At 61.5% G+C, this 15831-nt stretch overlaps 3 protein-coding genes across 29 annotated transcripts in view; 2 read left to right on the top strand and 1 right to left on the bottom strand.

The window, feature by feature from the left end:
- The first annotated feature begins 268 nt into the window (after positions 1-268).
- Positions 269-7704, top strand: Spata20 (spermatogenesis associated 20). 4 transcript variants are annotated; one of them, XM_063251347.1, is made up of 19 exons: positions 269-423; positions 570-791; positions 971-1008; positions 1239-1350; positions 1441-1620; positions 1719-1783; positions 1857-2011; positions 2085-2228; positions 2324-2525; positions 2952-3082; positions 3174-3278; positions 3434-3508; positions 3598-3807; positions 3891-4083; positions 4504-4672; positions 4860-5071; positions 6320-6519; positions 7199-7279; positions 7368-7704. In XM_063251347.1, the coding sequence occupies exons 4-19, from the start codon at positions 1274-1276 to the stop codon at positions 7536-7538; spliced, it is 2370 nt and encodes a 789-aa protein (XP_063107417.1). In that variant the 5' UTR covers positions 269-423; positions 570-791; positions 971-1008; positions 1239-1273; the 3' UTR covers positions 7539-7704. The 4 variants fall into 4 exon arrangements, with proteins under 4 accessions (XP_063107417.1, XP_063107419.1, XP_063107420.1 ...); XM_063251349.1 differs by lacking the exon at positions 1239-1350; XM_063251350.1 differs by lacking the exons at positions 269-423; positions 570-791; positions 1239-1350 and having other exon boundaries at positions 970-1008.
- LOC106027058 (serine/arginine repetitive matrix protein 3-like) lies at positions 2666-13958 on the bottom strand. 8 transcript variants are annotated; one of them, XR_010048279.1, is made up of 6 exons: positions 13295-13934; positions 12363-13091; positions 9283-11652; positions 9135-9187; positions 5769-5878; positions 2666-4156 (listed from the first exon to the last, which is right to left on the bottom strand). XR_010048279.1 is itself a non-coding variant. In XM_063251354.1 (2 exons), exons 1-2 carry the CDS (start codon positions 13346-13348, stop codon positions 11792-11794), a joined length of 768 nt encoding a protein of 255 aa, XP_063107424.1. In that variant the 5' UTR covers positions 13349-13958; the 3' UTR covers positions 9795-11791. The 8 variants fall into 8 exon arrangements, 1 of the variants encoding a protein (XP_063107424.1); XR_010048278.1 differs by having other exon boundaries at positions 9283-11819; positions 13295-13933; XR_010048280.1 differs by lacking the exon at positions 9135-9187 and adding an exon at positions 5333-5485 and having other exon boundaries at positions 11587-13091; positions 13295-13939.
- Positions 12790-15831, top strand: part of Cacna1g (calcium voltage-gated channel subunit alpha1 G) — a 56171-nt gene continuing 53129 nt past the window's right edge. For all 17 annotated transcript variants that reach the window (XM_003466845.5, XM_003466849.5, XM_003466842.5 and 14 more), the window contains exon 1: positions 12790-13028. In XM_003466845.5, coding sequence (XP_003466893.1) covers positions 12790-13028 — 239 coding nt within the window. The remainder of the gene's footprint in view (positions 13029-15831) is intronic.

The following is a 15831-nucleotide window of genomic DNA, read 5'->3' as shown; positions in this document are numbered from 1 at the left end:
GACAGCTCCCCCTGGGTGCTGGGGTTTGGGCAGGCTGAGCCAAGCAGTTTGCTCACGTGGGTGAATCTGACCAACACGTTGGGCTCGTGCCTTATTTTGCAATTTTAAAGGGAGAAAAATTCTCACATGGCGAGTGGAGGCTTTGAAATCTCAGGGCTCCAGCCTCCCACAGCTTTCCGGGGTGAGTGGGGGTCAGCGGATTGCGCTTGGTTTTGTGCACAGGATGGATCCTTCAAAACCCGAGCTGTCTCCCGTGCAGTTCCTCACTCGGCCGCCGGGCGGCGCTCGGAGACCAGCCACGCGGTGCGGCCCGGCCCGGAGCCCCGAGTCCGCGGCCGTAGGGAAGCCATGCTGTGCGCCGGCCTGGCTAGGCTGCTGCCTTCTGCAAGCCCGGGGCGAGTTAGGCCGAGCTGTGAGCTGGAGGTACGAGCGGGGTACCATCCCCCCAACCCCAGCGCTGGCCCGCAGTGCCTGCTCTGGTCAGCCCCTGCATGCTCGCGTCCACCCTGCACCCCGCTGCCTGCCTGAACCCCCAGCAAAACCTCTCCCTGCGGACCCCCTCCCTCCAGCTGCACAGGTAGCCCAGGAGCTGTGCTGACACTGCACCCAGGAAGCCCTTCCGGAGCCCAATGCTGGGCCACGGCCCCTCCCGAGCAGCACCACACCCCACCGGGTTCCAGGCTCCCAGTCCTGTGGCAGTTGTGTGGCCTGCAGTACCGGGGATGGAACACAGGGCTTTGGCACTGAGCTACACCCCAGCGCTTCTTTATTTATTTTGAGACATAGTCTAGGTGAGTCGGTAAATTGCCAGGACTTGGGCATGAGCTTGCAATCCTCCTGCCTCAGCCTCCCAGCGTACCGGGATGACGATGCCTGTCTGGGCCTGTCATTATTTGGGTCCGTCCTCAGCACTGCTCTCCCAAGCTGAGCCCCTGCTGAGGGTGTTTTTGATCCCCTGGGCATCCCACAGGTCTGGCTGGGGACCTGGCCCTGCATGCTGCTTGGCAGGTGAGTCTCGGCAAGAAGTCCTGCTGTCACTTTTCCTCTGGTTGCCTGCCATAGTCCAATCCCAGACCCAAGTCTTCTTGACCAGCCTGGCCACCAAAGGTGCCCCACTCCTCCTTGCCAGGGATCCCTGGGGGAGGGGCCCAGCCAAGGGCATGGAACAGAGCTGAAGCACCATTCTGCCCATTGTGACCCGGCCTCACTTTGGTCACCCTCTGCCTGTCGGGTCTCAGAGGCTGGGGGAGACGAACCTGGCAGGGAGCCCACAATGAGCCACTCTTCCTCACCACCCCCCAAACACAAGGGGGGGCACAAAAGCAGAGGTCTCCCCCATGGTTCAGAAAGGTAAGTTGCACAGGGGTCCCGGGGCCTGCATGGTGGGCGTGGGGGACATGCGGGGAGCCATCACCTGCCTGACCCACCTGCCCACACCAGGGGCAGCTCCTCCCGGGACAAGGACCGTAGCTCGACAGTCAGCAGCTCCGTGTCCATGCCTGCTGGAGGGAAGGGAAACCGGTCCAGCAGTGCCATCAACACAACCCAGAAGACCCCCAACCGCTTGATCAATGAGAAGTCCCCATACCTCCTGCAACATGCCTACAACCCTGTGGACTGGTGCGTGCCTCCCCAAAGCAGCGGGGAGTGGGGAGGGTCAGCCCCTCCTCAACCTCACACCCCGACTCCTGAGCCCTGTGGCATCTTGCTGGGCCTAGGTACTCCTGGGGACAGGAAGCCTTCGACAAGGCCAAGAAAGAAAACAAGCCCATCTTCCTCTCAGGTGAATGGGGGGCCGGGCAGTGGTGGTGGGAAGCCGGGGAGGTGGCCTGAAGTCAGGGTCACCTCCATTCCAGTGGGGTACTCCACCTGCCACTGGTGCCACATGATGGAGGAAGAGACCTTCCAGAACGAGGAGATCGCCCGTCTGCTCAATGAGGACTTTGTCAGCGTGAAGGTGGACCGAGAGGAGCGGCCGGACGTGGACAAAGTTTACATGACCTTCGTGCAGGTGAGCCCTGCTCCGGCCCCTGTGCAGAGGCACCTGTGGGGCGGCCGGCCTCACCCTGGCTCTGTCTCCTCAGGCTACCAGCAGCGGTGGGGGTTGGCCCATGAATGTGTGGCTCACCCCCAGCCTCCAGCCCTTTGTGGGGGGCACCTACTTCCCCCCCGAGGACGGCCTGACCCGCGTGGGCTTCCGCACGGTGCTGTTGAGGATTAGGGATCAGGTGGGTGCACGGGCGGGAGGTGCTGGGGTCAGAATGAGGGAGCGAGGGGTTCCCCACGGTGCTGACCTCAGGAAACCCCCCACCCTACCCCGCAGTGGAAGCAGAACAAGAACACCCTGCTGGACAGCAGCCAGCGTGTCACCACGGCCCTGCTGGCCCGTTCCGAGATCAGCATGGGTGACCGCCAGATGCCGCCCACGGCCGCCACCATGAGCAGCCGCTGCTTCCAGCAGCTGGACGAGGGCTACGACGAGGAATACGGTGGCTTCGCGGAGGCTCCCAAGTTCCCCACCCCAGGTCAGCACCCCCCAGCCCCCTCAACAAGACCTGGTCTGCTGACCCTGGCCTGGTTCATGTTACAGTCTTTGTCAGTAGCTTTCTGTTCCCCTGTGGCCTGGTGATTTTTTTTTTTGGTAACCCAAAGCCCTCACACAGAGTTCTACCCCCAGCCCTTTTTATTTTTGAGACAGGGTTTTACTAAATTGCTAAATTGTCCAGACTGTGTTCAAACTTTGGACCCTCCTGCCTCAGCCTCCCAGAGTGCTGGAGTTACGGGAGTACACCACTGTGTGCAGCTCTGACGGTGTTCACCGCCTGGCTAGGGTGGTGACCTTAGGACCTCTGGGCTGACTGTTGGCCTCCTGACCACAGCCTGGCCAGGGGCCGTGTGTTGGGTAAACCCGAGCCCCGCCTCTCCTCATCCTCCCCTCACGTTGTTGGCAGTGATCCTGAGCTTCCTGTTCTCCTACTGGCTTGGCCACCGCATGGCCCAGGATGGCTCTCGGGCCCAGCAGATGGCCTTACACACCCTGAAAATGATGGCCAACGGGGGCATCCGGGACCATGTGGGACAGGTGAGGGGGGCGGTGGAGTTGGGGTGCGGTGGAGGCGTGGGGTGGGGAAGGAGGCCGGGATCCACCTCCAGCCCGGGTCCGCCTGCCGCAGGGCTTTCACCGCTACTCCACCGACCGCCAGTGGCAAGTCCCCCACTTCGAGAAGATGCTCTACGACCAGGGGCAGCTTGCTGTGTCCTACTCCCAGGCCTTCCAGGTCACGCCCTAGCCCAGCCTGGCCTCCCTGGCCTCCCAACCCCTCCCATACGCCACTCCCCACCCCAGACCCCTCCACCTTCCCGGGACAACCTCACACCCACGAATCTGGGCCACTCCGTGGCCTCCGTTCACAGCCTCCTTCCCCAAACCCAGATCTCCGGAGATGAATTCTACTCTGATGTTGCCAAAGGCATCCTGCAGTATGTTAGCCGGAGTCTGAGCCACCGGGTATGTCCACTGAGGCAGGCGGCCCTGGCTGCGGGAGGGCCCAGGCCTTCCCTGCCTGTGACAGGGCCTGATGACTGTCCCTCCCGCAGTCTGGTGGCTTCTACAGCGCTGAGGATGCAGATTCGCCCCCAGAGCGGGGCATGCGGCCCAAGGAGGGCGCATTCTATGTGTGGACAGTCAAGGAGGTCCAGCGTCTCCTCCCAGAGGCTGTGCCAGGCGCCACAGAGCCGCTGACCGCAGGCCAGCTCCTCATCAAGCACTACGGGCTCACAGAGACGGGCAACATCAACACCTGTCAGGTGCGGGACTCTGGGGCTTCCTGGAGGGGACTGCGGGCCACCAGGCATACGTGGGCTCCTCGGACGAGAGCTGTGATCCCCAGGACTCCAAGGGGGAACTGCATGGCCAGAACGTGCTGACTGTCCGTTACTCACTGGAGCTGACCGCTGCCCGCTTCGGCCTGGAGGTGGAGGCTGTGCGGAGCCTGCTCACAGCAGGAGTGGACAAACTCCTCCAGGCCCGGAAGCAGCGGCCGAAGCCGCACCTGGACAGCAAGATGCTGGCTGCTTGGAATGGTGAGACCGCCCTGGCTGAGGCCTCTTCCCGTGGGCAGTGTTTCCCTTCACCACTTTCTTCATGCCTGTCGGGCTAAGCACAGGTTCTTTACTATGTTTGTTATCCTTAGTTAATTATGATTATCATAATCACCATTTTGAGGACCTCATTTTGAGGCTCAGGCTGGCCTTGAGCTCACAGTGACCTCCTACCTCAGCCTTCTGGGTGCTGGGATTACAGGCATATACCACAATGCCAGCCATTATCTTTGACTTATAAATGAGCAAATGGAGACCAGAGGACCCTGCTAAGTAACCTGCTGAGCTCATGCCTGGTGCTGGAGCCCGAGATCCAGAAAGGTGGAGATGGAATGAGCAGCTCTGGAGGCCCCTGGCCTCTTGTCACCCACCCCTCTGGCCACTGTCCTTCCCTCCCTCCAGGCCTGATGGTTTCTGGCTACGCCGTGACCGGGGCTGTCCTTGGCATAGACAAGCTGGTCCACTCTGCCACCAACTGTGCCAAGTTCCTCAAGAGGCACATGTTTGACGTGGCCACTGGCCGCCTGAGGCGGACCTGCTACGCTGGCACCGGGACCACTGTGGAGCATAGGTGGGCAGCTGGACCCTCTGCTAGCCTCTTGTCCTAGCCCACTCCCAGCCTGCACTGGGCAGTGTGTCCATCGTGAGAGGGTAGCCTTGCTGGGCCCTTTTACACTGGCTGAGGAAGAGGTGGTTTTTGAGGATTCAGGGGAAGTTGGGCCGACCCTAGCCTCTTTCCTGTTGCCTGTGCCTCCTAGAGACCCGCCCTGCTGGGGCTTCCTGGAGGACTACGCCTTCGTCGTGCGGGGCCTGCTGGATCTGTACGAGGCCTCACAAGAGAGTGCATGGCTGGAATGGGCCCTGCGGCTACAGGATGCACAAGACAGGCTCTTTTGGGACTCCCAGGGCGGTGGCTACTTCTGCAGTGAGGCCGAGCTGGGGGGCAGCCTGCCCCTGCGGGTGAAGGATGGTCAGTGTGGGCATCGGCTGCTGGGGTCCTGAGCCAGCTGGGACCTGGCTTCCCTAAGAGGGCTGGTGACATCTTGTACCCGTGCGGCCCTAGGGGTCTCCTGATATTGCTCAGCCTCTCTCTTATGCAAAAGGGACCTGAGGCTGGTGCTGGCTGAGGGGGCATTGGAAGATGAATCTAGTGGCCGCCACCATGTTTAGGCACTAACGAGGTTCACTCAGTTGGGAATGATGCAGGCACCCATGTGCCACATGTAGTTACCATGGGGTGAGGCCAGGCGGAAGTAGTCCAATGCCAAGTGCCAGGCATGGTAGTGCCAGCGAGAGACTGAGGCAGGGACGATCACATGCTCAGGGGCAGCTTGGGCTACACAGTGAGTCTGAGGCCAGGCTGGACTATGTACATAGTAAGATCCTGTTTCAAAAAACCAAAGGGAAAGAATAAAATGAAACTAAAGGCTGTTGGAAGCCAGACGTGGTGCACACCTGTAATCCTACTACTCTAGGAGGCTGAGGCAAGAGGATCACAATGTTTGAGTCCAGCCTAGGCAACTTACTGAATTGACAAGACTATGTCTCAAAATAAAAAAGTAGCTAAATGCAGAGTTCCTCAAAGAAAACAAAAGCCCTGGACCATGAGCCCCTTTGCTGCCTATGTTCGGTCTGTTATTAACATCACCTCAGAGCGCAGGACTCACATTTTAGCACTCAAAGGAAGATTCTTCTGTCACTGCTATGTCCCCAACCTCCAGGGCAGTCCTGGCACATGGTGGATGCTCAACAGTTGCTCGATGAATTCTGGAAGGCTCTTGGGAGAAAAGTTTGATAGCACATGTGACAAATGCCATTACCGAGACCAGTGTGGTCATTGGTGAGCTGTGGAGGAAGCATAGAAGCCTAGAGCAGGCAGTCTGCGGCCTGCGAGAGGGGCTGCTGGGCCCCGAGGCTGGCGCTGAGCCGCTGTGACCTGCCCTGCTGTCTCAGGCCCCTCTGAGCAGTGCTGGAGAAGGACATGGCAGGAGACAGGGTGAGCCGCGAGGGGGCCGATCGCAGGTGCCGTGCGGGCGGGACCTGCTGCTGTTTTTTGTGGCTGCACTCAGAGTGTGGACAGAAGGCCGGAAGGGAAGTGCCACACTGGCCAAGGCAATGGGTGCTGGAGAGGATCGGCTGTGGGCTCGGGAGCCTGAGCTGGCCATGAAGGAGCCAGGGACCCTGTCTTGCTGACCCTGCCCCCTTCCCTGCCCTGCAGACCAGGATGGTGCAGAGCCCAGCGCCAACTCGGTGGCAGCCCACAACCTGCTGCGGCTGCACGGCTTCACTGGCCACAAGGACTGGCTGGACAAGTGCGCATGCCTGCTGACCGCATTCTCCGAGCGCATGCGCCGTGTGCCCGTGGCGCTGCCTGAGATGGTCCGTGCCCTCTCTGCCCACCAGCAGGGCCTCAAGCAGGTAGGGTGGCGGGGTGGTGGGGTGACAGGATGGAGGGGCCTCAGTGGGAATGGCGTCGTGGGCAGGGCTCCAGGGCTGTCCTCACTTTTGTTCAGGTGCCCGGGAGGCGGGAGTGTGGGAGGTGCCCGCCTGAGCACTGTCCCTGGGCTGCCACAGTATGGGGGAAGGCTGAAGGGGCTAAATATGGGTCCCTGCTCCTCCATGAAGCTCTGTGTATCAGCCTGATTATTTCTGTCCTGTGTGCGAAACCACGGAGGTGTCAGGGTTTGTGTGCCTGCCTTTCCGCTTGTGTACAGGGCGCCTGCCTGTCACATGGGTGCCCAGCTTCCGGTCGGCCTGCTTCCGTGCTTCCGTGCCTGTCTGCCTCAGTGGGTGCGTGTGTGGACATATGATGGGTGTGCAGCGCCTGCTGAGCACACGCCTGCCTGCATGTGGATGTGTCATGCGTCTCACAATATATTAGGCCTTCCCCTCACAGCAGTGTCGCTGCGTGACACTGCACAGGCATGGTCTCCTGCGAGTATGCCTGCGTGTTTCTGCTGGCCACACATCACATCCCGTGTGGCCTCTGGGCGCTGTCTCTCTCTGTTCCTTCTCAGGGACATGGGGCAGGTGCAGGGATGCTGAGGAAATCCTTGGGTCCCCTTCCACCTCAAGAGAACCTTTCTGTTCCGGCCAGATCGTGATCTGCGGAGAGCGCACAGCCAAGGACACCAGGGCTCTGCTGCAGTGTGTGCACGCCCTCTACATCCCCAACAAGGTGCCTGTCCCTAGCCCCGCCACCCCCCCCTCCCCAGCATCCTCAGGCACCACCCACAGGTGATGCCCTCTGCTGTGCCCTGCCCCAGGTGCTGATTCTGGCTGACGGGGACCCCTCAAGCTTCCTATCCCGCCAGCTGCCCTTCCTGAGCACCCTGCGGCGGCTGGAGGACCGGGCCACCGCCTACGTGTATGAGAACCAGGCCTGCTCCATGCCCATCACAGAGCCCTGTGAGCTGCAGAAACTGCTTCTCCAGTGATGGCCAGCCGCAGGGCTGGGGTGGGAGACCAGGCTTCCCAGCCGACTCAAGCCCCACAGGGCCAAGTGGGACCTGAGGCCACCAGGTGACCTTGGCCATCCTCTCTGCTCCCCACGGACACCCATGCGCCCTGGAATAAACCTAACAGCATCCCGTGGTGACTCGGGCTCTTGGCTTCATTTGCGAGGGAATCTGTATCCTGGACCCCAGCTAACCCTGTCCTCTCCCATCCCCTCCTCACCTTCCAGTGGTCACTGGGCTGCCCCTGCCCCCACCCATGACCATGAATCTGAATGAAACTGAGACCAAGGGACTAAACCAAGTGCAGAGGACCGGGCTGGGGCCAGTGTGTGTACTGGGCCAGGAGAGGGCCTGAGAAGTGGACCTGTCCTTCTCCACCATTGTCTTTTTCTGCTGTATGGAGGACTGAACCCAGGTCCTTCCAGTTGGGCCAGAACTTGGCAATCCTCTTGCCTCAGCCTCTCAGAGGCTGGGATTACAGACTTGCATCACGCTGCATGACTCCCATACTGGGAATGGGGAAGGGCCTGGGCATGCTGGATCCGAGTGTCTGCATTTTACAGATTGACCAGTTCGCATGTGCCCTGGGGCATAGTGTGTCATTGAGATTAAGATATCCTTTGGGAGGAGCCCTCTCCCCCCACCTTGGGCCCTCACCAGGAGGGAAGCAAGGACTCTAAAAGAAGCTGGAGGGAATAGTGCTTGCTGGGAAACCTGTCTGGTCCTAGAAAGGGTTTGCTTTTGTGTGGGGCAAGTGTTGGGGTCAAATCTTTTTGCAAATCTTAGTTCTTCCTGCCTCAGAGGAAGCTGGTGTCTTCCACTGCCACCACCATGCTGGGAGATGCTCTTGAGTCCCATCGTGTCATGTGCACCTTTTGGGGCTCCAGAAATGCACGTAGGCAACTGGGAAGGGCAGGAGCAGAGCAATGGGGCTGACGGGGTAGTGGGAGAGCTGCTCCTGGGGCTTTCAGGGCTTCCCAGAGCCCGGCATCCTCCCAGCCCCCAAATCCCTGCAAGCCCAACAGCTGAAAGAAGCTGCTAGGGCCTGGGGGGGGGGTCACTGCTTACGGAGACAGCACAGCAAGAAGGAGCCGGGGGACTGCATGGCACTCCCTGAGCAGGGTTACACACGGCCACTAGGACTGTGTCAGCTCCACCTGGATACCCAGCCCTCGGCACAAGCTGTCAGCCCCCATGGAGGGGATTAGCACCCCAGCCAGTGAGATTGGCCGGGCCCATGTTAAAGTCCACTTGGCCTGGCCAGGAAGTCAGAGGCCGGAGGTGCAGAGTTTGGCCTGGGCGGGGTGGTGGTGGCATGGAGAAGCACAGGTGGCCTTTCTGGCAGCTAGTGCCCTGGCTCTAAACTGGCTGGGCCCTCTGCACAGCCCTGTGCCGCCATCATTGCGCTGATCTGTGTGATTGCAGGGTGGAGGATGGGGAGGGTCTGGCCTGAGACTCTGCAGTAGAGCAGGTACTTCCTGGGGTCCTCAGGGTAGGTACAGCAGGAATCACAAAGTGTGCCTTCCCCAGAAAGTCCAGGCAACCTTGTGGGGGAGGGCGAGTCCAGGGTCTTACCTCCACTTAGCTGCTTCCCCATGTCTCTTTCCCTTTGGGAATCAGGCTTGCACCTACAAATGGGTTCAGAAGGCTAGGGCCTTAGCAGGCTCCTTCACCCAAGAGCGCTTCATTTTCCAAAGAGGGTGAGCCTGAGCATATACCCTACCTGAGGTATACATTCAGTGAACATCTGAAAGTCTCCTGGTGTGTGTGGCCTCTGTCCAGGTCTGTCAAGGTGACCAAAGAGGGAACTGTTTGTGTGATCCCTGAGCAAAGAGTGTCACTGATGGAAGATTCAGCCTCCTGGAGCCATGGGGTGCAGGGTAGGGGTAAAAACCAGGGGGCTTCAGGGGGCTGCTGGAGGCTGGCAAGCAACACATATAGGGGTTCCCCTCAAACTCAGAGAAGACCTCAGACAACACACAGACCTGACTTCTTCCTGGGAAAACAGGCTCAAAAAAGGGAACTTTTTTCTGTCTCACTCCTTCTTTTCGCTACCTGAGGTGAACAAAAATTTACTAAGCACCTACTTTGTGCCAAACACTAGGACCTGGTGAGTAAAATGGGCACTGTCCTTGCCTCAGGGTACAAATGGCCTGGAGAGGGAGACAGAGATTTCTTTACCGCCAGCATAAACGTATGGTTCCAGCCTCGGCTAAGTACTGGGAGGATGTAGACTTAAAACATTAAAAACATTTTTATTGCTACCCATTTGCAGTGCAATGATTATATTCATCGTGGGGAGCTGGCACTGGTATATGACACATCTGAATTCTCCTCACTTCCGCTTGCCCAGGATGGAGACTTCTGTCTGGGTACTGCACCCGCAGCACCCTGGTGATTAACAGACACGGAAATACTGGCTGGAAGGAAAGCCAGGCCGAGTAGGGGGCACTTGGAGCCGGGACCCCAGGACTTCAAGATGGAGTCTGGTCTTGCTTGGCAGCCTTCTGGCCGTCAGCATCACCCCAAAAGCTGAGTACACTTTCAGGATGTCATAGTCCCCTCGTGCCCAGGTACAGGCCACCCCCAGGCCACTAAACCAGGAAAGCAGTCCTCAGTGCACCTGAGCTTGGTCCCTCTCCCTCGGGGGTGGGGGCAGCCCAGGGACAGGGTGGCCTGGAAGATGCTTGAGGGAGCTAGGGCCTGCCGAACGCCCGACCCAGCAAGCCTGGCCTCATTTCATTTCCCCTCTGCAAAGGCTTCCTGTGCCAGCCGCTCTGGGGCTCTGGACCCTGGGCAGAAAGGCAGGACAGCCCCGCCAGACTGCTGACCTGCGGGAGGCAGGAAGGTGTCAGACGCACGGAGAGAACCATAAATAGCCCCCTTTCCCAGAAGGTGGCTCCAGGTTCAAGACTGCTGGGCCCCGCGCGCTCACTGAGAACGGAGCAGAGACTCCAGCCTGAGACGCGGGCACTTAAGAGAGCTGCTCATTAGCATGAGATGCAAATGAGCCCGGCCTCATTTGCACAACTCGGTGCCCGGATTCGGCGAAAGGGCAACCGGGGAAGCTAAGGCGCTGCAGCCGCCGCTCTGCGCCACCGGCCAGGAGGAGGTTGAGGCGGCCCCCACCCACGCCGCCGTGGAGGGCCCGCAGGGCTGCGTGGGCCGCGCGGCTCGGGCAGCTGGAAGGAAGCCGGGGAGCTGGGGGTCAGCGGCCCACCATCGGCCTCTCCCGCCGAGGTTGGGCTCTAATCCTCTGTGCCCTGCTCCTTCCCCGTGTCCAGTTATCCTCGTGGACCCGGTTCTACGGTATCCAGTTTGAGGGGTGACGCAGGTGGCGGGAGGGAACTAGAGCTGCCTGCGCCCTAGAACTGGGTATGGAGAGGCGGGGCGAGGCTGAGGTCTGGGTGAGGATGTGCGCGCACGGGAAGGCGAGGAGGGAACTCCGCAAAGCTACTGTCCTGTGGTCAACCTTTCCCTAAGCCAAACGGAGACTCCAGTGGGAGAAACTGAGGCACAGGGTGAGAGGCAGGTCAGCGCTCTCTGCAGGAGTTGATAAAGCCCAGTGGGTGCTGCTACCTCCTCCCAAACACTCGAGCCAGGTCCCTTCGCTGGAACTCAGGCTCTGCAGTTCAGGGTGACCTGGCTGGGCTACGAGTTCAAGCACAAGCCCCGAGAGTGGAGTCTATACCCTTCAGCCTTTCTAAGGGCACAGGCTGGATCTTAGGGCCTGTACGCTAAGTTAGGATGTCAGGGTCAATCTTGACGTGGGTCAGGGCGGCAGGATCCAATAACCCGAGGAAGCTGGTGGAGGCCAAGTGCAGACCTGGCCTACCTCGGCCTTTCCCTGGCTACGCCCCTCCCCTGAGCTCCGCCCCCAGCCGAGGCCCCGCCCCCGAGACATCCTCTCTGCTCACCTCCTACCCAGCCCCGCTCCCGGGTCCCGCGACTCCGTAGGCGATGAACTGGGTGGAGACCAGGACTTTGGCTCTGGAAACCCAGTCGCCCCCCTAGTCCCCGTACTCACTGTCTCGTCTTCTCAGACCTGACCAGAGCTGAGCTCCGCCCTCTGGCTGCTGTCCAATTCGGGGTCCTGAACAAAGGATGCCCAGGACTTGAAGTGCTACCCCAGGACTAGGCGCTGAACACTCTGATTCTCTGGGGCTCCCTCGGGGGGCGTCCCAAAGACCCCAGCGGCCAATCGAAAAGTGGGTTCGGCCTGGGAAGCCATCTCATTGGCTCCAGCCTTCGGGAGCGGACCTAGGGCCAAGGGGCGGGGAGAGGGGCGGTTCCGAGATTTGGGGTGGGAACCGGATTCCAGCTGTGTTCTCCCCCCCGCCCCGCAGCCCCGCCCGCACTGCCGCGGCGGCCGACCAATGGGCTTGCGGCTCGGGCCCGGCGGCGAGCGGCGATTGGTTGTGAGCGCGGCCGGGGAGGGGCGGGGCCAAGGCTTGAAGTTGGAGTGAGCGATCCAGCTGTGGCGCGCGCCGGGCTCCTCGCCGCCGCTTTCGCTCGCTCTCTCCGCGTCTCGGCCGGAGGAGGAGGCAGTAGCGCCGGCGACAGCTACGGCATCGGCGGCCACCGCGGCGGCGGCGGCGAGGGCGACGGCGGCGGCGGCGGTGGCATCTCCGCCTCCACCCCCGCCCGGGACGGCCCCCCACGGTCTCCCCGCCCACCCCCTCGGGCGGTGCGCCCGCCGCGGGGCGGAGGAAGGAGCCGCCCCCCACCCCCCCAAACCCACTCGCCGGGAGCCGCTCCTCCCCTCCCCCGCCGCCGCTGGTGCGGGGCTGGGACGATGCTGACCCCTTAGATCCAGCTCCAGCTGTGCCGCGGGAAGAGGGGGCGCCCTCCGCGGACCCCCGTTCTCCTCTGCTGGGCACCCCCCTTTCCTTCTCCCTATCTCGGGGCCGCTTCGCCGAAGAGAGCGCGGATCCGGGCACAGGAGCCTGGGCGCCAAGCGAAGAAACCGGACAAAGTGAGGGGGACCTGGCTGGCTGGCCCGGGGTGCCCGGGGATCCCGGGAAGTGGGTTGCTCGCCGGGGGGCTGCCCTGGAGCCGGCGCCCCGCGGGCAGCATGCGAGCGGGGCTGAACTGGCCCTGCCGGGGGCTCAGCCTGCGCCCTAGGGCTCCCCCGATGCGCCCCCGCCGGGGTCCCCCGTCTGCGTGAGGACCCCTCCTCCGAGGGGCGCCCTTGCCCCTCTCCGAACTCCCGGGCCCCGGCCGGCCGAGGATGGACGAGGAGGATGGCGCGGGCACCGAGGAGTCAGGACAGCCCCAGAGCGCCCTGCGGCTCAACGACCTGTCCGGGGCCGGGGGCCGGCCGGGGCCGGGGTCGGCGGAGAAGGACCCGGGCAGCGCGGACTCCGAGGCCGAGGGGCTGCCGTACCCCGCACTGGCCCCCGTGGTTTTCTTCTACTTGAGCCAGGACAGCCGCCCGCGGAGTTGGTGCCTCCGCACGGTCTGTAACCCATATCCTTCGGGGTGCCCCGGCCGGGATGGGGGGTCTGAGACGGGGGACGGGGTACCTAGAGCCTGGGGAGTCAGAGAAGTGAGTCTCGAAGGTAGGTGGGCGCGAGAGGGGCTGCTCGTGAGGAGAAGGGGGCACCGGGATGGAGCAAGAGACGAGCTGGGCCGATGGGGACCCCGGGGGAGCCCCACCTCCGTGCACATACACCTCGGTCCTCCTCGGAGGTGAGGGGGTTGGGATCCAGGCCGAGAGAAGAGAGGAGACTTACCCCTCTGGTTTGCAGCTGGATGCTGTCCAGATGTGGGCACCGGAGGGTCGTCATCCTCCAGATGTGGGGAGCTTCGGGAACCCGGACGCCGTCCTCCACCCGCCGCGGGTTAGCGAGCTGGGTTTGGTTTCCGAGTTTGGGGGCTGGGGTAGGGAGGAAGCTGCGGGGACGGAGGAGGGGAGACCGCAATCTCCTGGGTTTTCCTCCTGCCCCCGCCCCAAAGTTTGCGGCGGATTCTAGGGTGTGATCCCCACCACCTGGTTCTGGGGCTGAGGTCTTTACTGACCCAGAAGGAGATGGGGGGGGGTGGAGACCAGGTCTTCACCCTCCCACCCACCCCCACCCCGCGGGCTGGAGGCACAACAAGGAGATTCCGGCGGCGGCTGATGTCAGGGGTGCAAAATGAGAACAAGATGTGGTGGTGAGGGGGAGCCGTCTGCCCCCGGAGCTGGACCGGAGCCCCTTTCAGCTGGAGCCCAATGCGGGGAGAGCCTCCCTCCGCCTCAGTTCCTCCTTTGATGCCGAGTGCTTTGGGTCGGGCTAGAGTTTCGTGCTGGATTTTTTTCTGGTGGAGGGAAGGACTGTGGTAGAAGCTTTGGCAACTGGGGGGATGGGATGGAGCCGAGCCGAGTTACCCCTCCCCTTTCACAAACAGTGCTAGGCTGGCGGCAGAGCAGGTACCGACAGAGCCCGCAGCCCTGTGAAAGCTGGGGAGCCCTGTGCCTGCTAAGGAGGACTCCGGTCCCTGCCACCCCAGGGTCTGCTCTGTAGATGGGGACCCTTGCCCCACATTCCAGGACGTGTATTCAGAACCCGTGCCCTAGCCTCTGCCCTGTGTGGAGGGGTCTGGGGGAGCCTGGCCTCTCCATCCATAGCACAAAGTGCTGCTTGTCTAGGTCCCCGGGAAGGGACCCGGTTAGTTGCGCTGTCATCCCAGGTCATGGCACCTTCTCTGGGCTCAGTCCTGCCAGCTTGGAGGGTCTTGGGACTCAGGGTGGGAGACCCCAGGCCCAGGACTCTGCTTGGGGAGGAGGTGGTTAAAATCTTGGTACTGCCCTCCCTCTGCGGAGCTGCTGCCTCTAGGGCACAGAGCCAGCTGAGAGCTTGTCCCCCCCCCAACTCCTGGGGTTTTGGGAAGCCACCCCCCAGGCCCAGCCCCTCCTCCCTTCTCTCTGAGCTGCAGAAAGAGAGCTGGGGGCCTTAGAGGTCTGTGGTCCTGCTGCAAAGACACCCATTGAACTGGGGACCCTCCACCCCCAGACCCTCTCTCCCTGGCCCAGCTGGAGGTGGATAAAGAGTGTCGCTGACAAGGTTGGGCCCTGGGCATCTGTCCTTTGTGCCTCTGGTCACTTGACCCCTCTGTGAATGGGAAAACCCTCCAGCTCCTCTCTCTTCCTTCTGGGGGTCCCAGAGAGATCTTCCCCTCTCCCTTTCCACACCCCCAGAGGCAGATCTCTTGCGCCATTCTCCAGATATAATGCTTGGAGACAGATGTCCTTGTGGAAGAGGAGATGTGGCCAGAGGTGGGCGGGAGCCCAGTCCCCATTTGAGGGTAGGCAGCAGGTTTACCCTAGGAGTGGAAGTATGGGGTGTGAGGCACCCACGTCACTAGGTCAGACTAGCAACTGAGCCTGTGTTGGCTGAGGATGTTTCGAGAACAACTTCTTGGCAAAAGGATTGCCCCAGCCATGCCCCTGGTGCTCCTGACCCTTCAGGTGCCAAGGGGAACCTGTGTGCTCGCTGCTGGGGTGGGGGGCTATGAACTGCCCTGGGGCCTTTGCTTTCCTCCTTTGCCCCTTTTTGGCATCTGGAAAACTTCCATGGGCTCCAGGAGGTTCCACCTCTGAGTCCGAGGGCCATAATGACCCCTTTCCCCAGCTAACTGGAGCAGGTTAGCCTTTTCTTGGCCATTCCTCCTGTCTCAGCCTCCTTAGGAGACCAGGTTTCCTAGAGAGAAGCAGTAGGCAGGGAGTGATGTGTGTGTGTGAGTGTGAGCATGAGTGGCTGTGTGTGTATGTGTGTGCTGGGGAGTGTGAAGGGCAGCAGGAGGAGATGTCACCCGAATGCGTGTTTCAGTACAGGGGAGAGCAGGGCACAGGCTCAGTCAACTCAGAGCCAGCAAGGCCCCCACCTTCAGGTTATGGGTGTGTTGGCCTTCGCAGCGTGTGTTTCTCCAAGTGTGAGGGCGTGCGTTTCCCCTCCCGGGAAGGAGATCCTGAGCATTCCCTCTCCGGCTGCTGTGTCACATCTGGAAGTTTGTGTAGGAGTTTCTCCAAGCTCGGAGCCCAGCACAGCTTTTTCTCATTTGGAAATCACAGGCTGGCATTTGGGATGCTGAGGAGGGGGGAGTGGGAGGGGGCCCGAGGGGAGAGGGGAGCCTGCCAGGAGCAGGGGGACGAGGAGGGGGAGGCCTGAATGGCAGGAGCCCTAATGGCTTCCAGAAGTGGATGTGAGTGTGTGACTGCGTCACTGTGTATGTGTCTGAGAGTATGCCTCGAGAAGGAGGGGCCCCCGGGAATTTCTGGAGTGTTCCTTGC

This window comes from Cavia porcellus, unplaced genomic scaffold (genome assembly GCF_034190915.1).
Source record: "Cavia porcellus strain 051 isolate PalLab524CR breed Dunkin Hartley unplaced genomic scaffold, mCavPor4.1 scaffold_6, whole genome shotgun sequence".
Taxonomy (NCBI): Eukaryota; Metazoa; Chordata; class Mammalia; order Rodentia; family Caviidae; genus Cavia; species Cavia porcellus.
Note: the sequence above shows the minus strand (reverse complement) of the source record. Positions and strands in the feature narration are given on the sequence as shown.

What these genes read in the sequence shown, in the direction of transcription:
- Spata20 (XM_063251347.1), top strand. Translation starts at nt 1,274, where the DNA reads ATGAGCCACTCTTCCTCACCACCCCCCAAACACAAGGGGGGGCACAAA. An exon ending in TCCGGGACCATGTGGGACAG is followed by an intron (nt 3,083 to 3,173) that starts GTGAGGGGGGCG and finishes CGCCTGCCGCAG; the next exon opens with GGCTTTCACCGCTACTCCAC. An exon ending in GATGCTGGCTGCTTGGAATG is followed by an intron (nt 4,084 to 4,503) that starts GTGAGACCGCCC and finishes CCCTCCCTCCAG; the next exon opens with GCCTGATGGTTTCTGGCTAC.
- LOC106027058 (XM_063251354.1), bottom strand. Translation starts at nt 13,348, where the DNA reads ATGACGACCCTCCGGTGCCCACATCTGGACAGCATCCAGCTGCAAACC. An exon ending in TCCAGCTGCAAACCAGAGGG is followed by an intron (nt 12,506 to 13,294) that starts GTAAGTCTCCTC and finishes CTTGGCGCCCAG; the next exon opens with GCTCCTGTGCCCGGATCCGC.